General features: G+C 32.5%; 1 protein-coding gene across 1 annotated transcript; it reads left to right on the plus strand.

The window, feature by feature from the left end:
* The first annotated feature begins 1,815 nt into the window (after window positions 1–1,815).
* Window positions 1,816–4,015, plus strand: LOC131626797 (histone-lysine N-methyltransferase SUVR5-like). The gene is made up of 4 exons (XM_058897632.1): window positions 1,816–1,869; window positions 1,953–2,063; window positions 2,191–2,301; window positions 2,420–4,015. Exons 1-4 carry the CDS (start codon window positions 1,816–1,818, stop codon window positions 4,013–4,015), a joined length of 1,872 nt encoding a protein of 623 aa, XP_058753615.1.
* The last annotated feature ends 784 nt before the right edge of the window (window positions 4,016–4,799 follow it).

Here is a 4,799-nt window from a genome sequence, read left to right on the forward strand (position 1 = left end):
AAATTTTTTTTTTAACGTTATATTGTTTACACAGAATATTAAATTACATTAATACAACAAATGCAATGTTATTATAGTAGTTGTTGTTCTTGGAGAACAACACATCTCTACTCTAATTCAAATCTTATTGGATACATTTTGTGGATCATCATTTTAAAGTTTTATGGACTGTATGCAAAAAACATCTAAAGAGCTATCTGTTTCAAGTAAAGAAATATCAGTTCTAAACATTGAAAATATTTTTTATGCATTTTTTTTACTGAATTTTTTATGCATTTAAAATTCATCATTGAGAATTTTTTCAAGCTTTTTGAAGTTCTAAAATTTTATTATCTTCAGAGGCAGATGCTTTCACAAGAAAGATATATAATGGTAGATGTAGATAGTTTGTTGGGACTTAATGTTTTGTCAATAAATCTAATATTCATTTGTAGTATGGCAAGGCAAATTTCATTATTCACCTGTAGTGTTTTGGTTATTAAATTGGATATCAATCTAATATCTAGCAAATTTTATATCTATTCAACTATAGTTTCTTTTAATTATTTTTAATTATTTTTTAATATGCGTATTTTTCTAAATTTAGATTAGGTCTTTGATAAATTTTTCATAATATAGATATGATTAGACTTTATCATTGTGTTTTAGGTTACCACCACGACGCAACTTGGTTTTGTGCCATATTCAATAATCAAAAGTTTAAAGGTTGAATTTTAATAATTTCTTTTTAGATTTAGATTTTACCAAAACAAAACCCATAAAAATAGAAAAAAAAAATAATAAAAAAGAAAAACAAAAAAAAACTAAATCTTGTCAAAGACATTTAAACATTTAAATATTTAATCTAGTCAAAGATAAAATAATAAATTGTTGAAAATCTTCAATTTCATATCTTACATTTAAACATTTTTCTTACAAATTTAAAAGAATATTTTTTTCTCACCCACTTCACTCATCACTCCCATAGTCCTCAAGTCACTTATACATAAATTTTCCCCCTCATTTCTTTAAGGTACATTAACTGCATCCCTTAGATGTTTTATATATTCTTTGATACACTTTGCAGCTTCCATTAAAAACTAGATTGTCTAACTTTTTTCATGCAATGATCTATATAGGAACGGTGATATTTAGCTTGGAGAAATACAAACATGGATGAGCTTGTCTGTATTGAAAATTGCGAACCCCGATATTTTACTATGGGACAATGAACTCCATGGCAATCCATTACTGATAATGGATGCTCCTCCCATGCAACAATTATCATTTTCGGAACAGTTGGTTCAAGTACAGATATTTATGTGTCTGTTAAAATATAATTGTTAACTTTATGTTCATGGCATTGGTTAATGTTTATTTTTATCCAAATTTCTAACAACAAGGAACACATTAATTTTGAGTTTTTCGGTTTGTGAAATAAGCAGTGGCGGAGCCAGAAATTGCAGGGAGCCCGGGCAAAAAATTTATACCTTGTTTTTAATTATTTTACACTATGTTTCTACTAATTTTACCCTTAATTTTGCCTAAAAATTTTGTCCTTAATTTTGTCTAAAATTTTACACTCTGTTTTTACTAATTTTGCCCTTAATTTTGTCTAAAAATTACTAATTTTGCCTCTAGTATTGTCTAAAAAACCAACTATTAAGTGGGGTGAATACAACTAAAGGAGGTGTTGAGCCCGGGCGCGTGCCCGGGCTCGCTGGGCTATAGCTCCGCCCCTGGAAATAAGTATTTGTGATGCTGTTTAAGGATTTGTAAGAATAATTTGTGAAACATGTTTTATATGATAACTTTTTTATTGCTCGATGGTTTACAATGGAAAACATGGTCGTTGAAATGATCAATATTGTTGAACAAATTCATTCTCATGTATGTTCTTTCTTGTCATAATACATTTCATATTTATGTAGCATGAAATATTTTTTTGCTTAATTTATATATAGTACATATAGGCTTTGATAGAAGATGCTTGCGACGTGATGATTTGGAAGCAGTTTACTATGGAAGCTTCTGCTTGTCAAAGTTATTCAGATCTTGGAGGATTGGTTCAACGACTGCAAAAGGTGAATTATAATTCCTAAGCTTATATTTTAATGGTGGTTTAGAATTTTTACAACTACTAGTATTTTCATTGCTCAAATACGGTTATTATTGTTTGAATTGTATTGTTTATATTTTTTTCGTCTATAGAGCAAAGTGCAGCACTATATAACGGAGGATTGGAAACTGAGTTGTTCTAAGTCTTGGTTTGATCCATGCGAGAAGGCAAAAAATGCAGAAATAATTGAGCTGCTAAATGAGGCATTTATAATTTTGATAACAAACATTTCTTCCAATATATGTGTTTCATTAATTTTGTTATTCTCTTGTTTAGTTATTGGTTGATTCCATTTTGTGGAATGACGATTACACTCTTTAGAATGTAGCACCAGAACCAAAAGTAGGTTATGTACGGAAGACATGGAAGCATGATGTAATGAAATGGTTTTCAAGGAATCCTTTGTTTTCTAGCAGCATCGGCTCGCATCCACATGCTTCTAGTTATGGATTGTGCCAAACAAACTTTCAACTTGGTTTCAGAAGAGGCCTAAACTTCAAATTCACCATCCATGTGCATGTTCGACGCATAAAATGTACGGTGGAGGAGCCCATTGAAACCGAGTTTCCTAGTCAGTTGATGAATGAATTGAGTGATATGGCAGTCAAGGCTGTAGATTCTGATATCTTGCCCGTCACAGAAATGGTATCAAAGCCTATGGATGATGAAGAGGCTATTGAATTATTTGTAGAACCTGATACTGATAATACTAAGAGTCGACAGTGTGAAAAGTTTATCGAAGCCAAGGGAAGGCAATGTAGAGGACGAGCAATTGGTAGTGATAAATATTGTTGTGCTCATTTCTCAAGAAAACCTGCAAAAGAGGATAAAGCTCCTACCCCAATGTGTGGAGGTACAACTATGGCTGGTACTAAATGCAAGCATCATTCACATCCTGGCTTTTCATTCTGCAGAAAGCATTTAAGCAACGTTGAGACCAAAACTAGATCAAATTTGAAACGTCGTAGATCGAAAAGGAAAGCAAAAGTATACTGCAGTGGTTCGACATCGAAGAGAAGGGTTCGCGAAGACATAGGTATAGCACCTCCGAGAAGTCCATTGGATATTGATCCGGTATCGGTCATTGACGATGATTCTATTATTGCAAGGAACATTTTAGGTGAAACACTCGTGCTTTCTGGTAATGATTATAATGAGGCTCTTCAATGGATAGATTCTCCTCTTAATGACAATGATACTGATAATGATAATTCAATTAAGTGTAAGGTATGTTTTGAAGAATTTTCCGATGATCAATCACTTTGTAACAATTGGATGGAAAATCATGAAAGGGAAGCACATTGGTTATTCATGAGTTATGCTTGTGCAATTTGTCTTGATTCCTTCACCAACAAGAAACTATTGGAATCTCATGTTCCGAATAGACATCATGTGCAGTTCATTGAACACTGCTTGCTTTTAAAATGTAATGCTTGTAGTGGTAATTTTGGAAATATGGATGAATTCGGGTTGCATGTTAAATCAATCCACTCTTCCGAATTCAAGGTATCAAAAGCTCCTAAGCAACTAACATTGACACATGGTGATGATTCTCTGGAAATGATTGAGCACATAAATGAAGCTTCTTTGGAAGAACCTCAGCCTAACAATCTCAATATCTTATCGATTGCTTGCTCAAATTCCTGTGAAGTTAATCTTGAGGCGTCGTTGATGGAGAAATATGGATATTTACCAGAAAGACTTAATTTGAAGGCATCAGAAGATTGCAGTGAGAGAGAAATTCTTGAGAATTCGCATCAGGATGAGATCCACTCTGTCGCTAGTCCACACTCTTTAAAATCCAGCTCGTTGCAAAAGGCTATAGTTTTATGTGATTACATAAGCTTCAGGAATGAATCAACTCCAGTGATTTGTGTATTGGATCAAGAAATTCTCGTTTCTCTTTTTGAGAAATAGCAATATGTAAATCTTCCTAGGCCTTGGAAAAGTTTTTCCAATGTGACAAAACAAATGCTCGATCAATTTCCTACTCATAATCATGAGGTATTTAACTTTTACTGAATGTTTCTTTGTTTGAAAAACAAATAAAAAAAATTATTCCTATAATTATTTTAACAATATTTAAATATTTAACCTGTTTTTTATTACGAGAGCCTGCAAATGAGATGTTCTTGCTCGTCTTCAACATGTTGTCGTGGAATGATTGATCATATATACCTTTCCGAGATAAGAAAGGAGTCATCTTAGGTGTCCATGTAATCTTGTTTGTCCGTTATGCTCCGGCCCAGAAAAAACGCACTACCATCTGTTTATATCTTGTAGTGTTGGTTTTGAGGTTTGGATTTTTGTTTTTGATTGGATAGTTGGAAATGTTTCTACTACTTTTTCTTCTATTCCCATTTTATGCTGTTTGATTTTGTTTTAAAGAGGAGGGATAGGAATAATATTTGTAGACATATAATTTGGTTATCTGTCGTGCGGGGATATCTGATTAACTCAAAATAACACTTTGTTCAATGGTGGGAGGAAAGTGTGTCATGAGATAGTCTCTGTAGCAAAATCTTTAGCTTGAGATTGACTCTATGACAGTTCTTTTGGTTAGTTTAATCTGTCTATTACTATTTGGATGGCCAATCCGTTTGTTGTGTTGATGTAATCCAGTCTCTTTTTTTTATATTCGGGTTGAATACCCTTGTACTCACTTTAATATAATCTCTTGCTTATATAAAAAAAATAATGG

This window comes from Vicia villosa, unplaced genomic scaffold (genome assembly GCF_029867415.1).
Source record: "Vicia villosa cultivar HV-30 ecotype Madison, WI unplaced genomic scaffold, Vvil1.0 ctg.000321F_1_1_2_unsc, whole genome shotgun sequence".
NCBI lineage: Eukaryota > Viridiplantae > Streptophyta > Magnoliopsida > Fabales > Fabaceae > Vicia > Vicia villosa.

What these genes read in the sequence shown, in the direction of transcription:
- LOC131626797 (XM_058897632.1), top strand. Translation starts at nt 1,816, where the DNA reads ATGGAAAACATGGTCGTTGAAATGATCAATATTGTTGAACAAATTCAT. An exon ending in TTGAACAAATTCATTCTCAT is followed by an intron (nt 1,870 to 1,952) that starts GTATGTTCTTTC and finishes TAGTACATATAG; the next exon opens with GCTTTGATAGAAGATGCTTG. An exon ending in TAATTGAGCTGCTAAATGAG is followed by an intron (nt 2,302 to 2,419) that starts GCATTTATAATT and finishes TACACTCTTTAG; the next exon opens with AATGTAGCACCAGAACCAAA.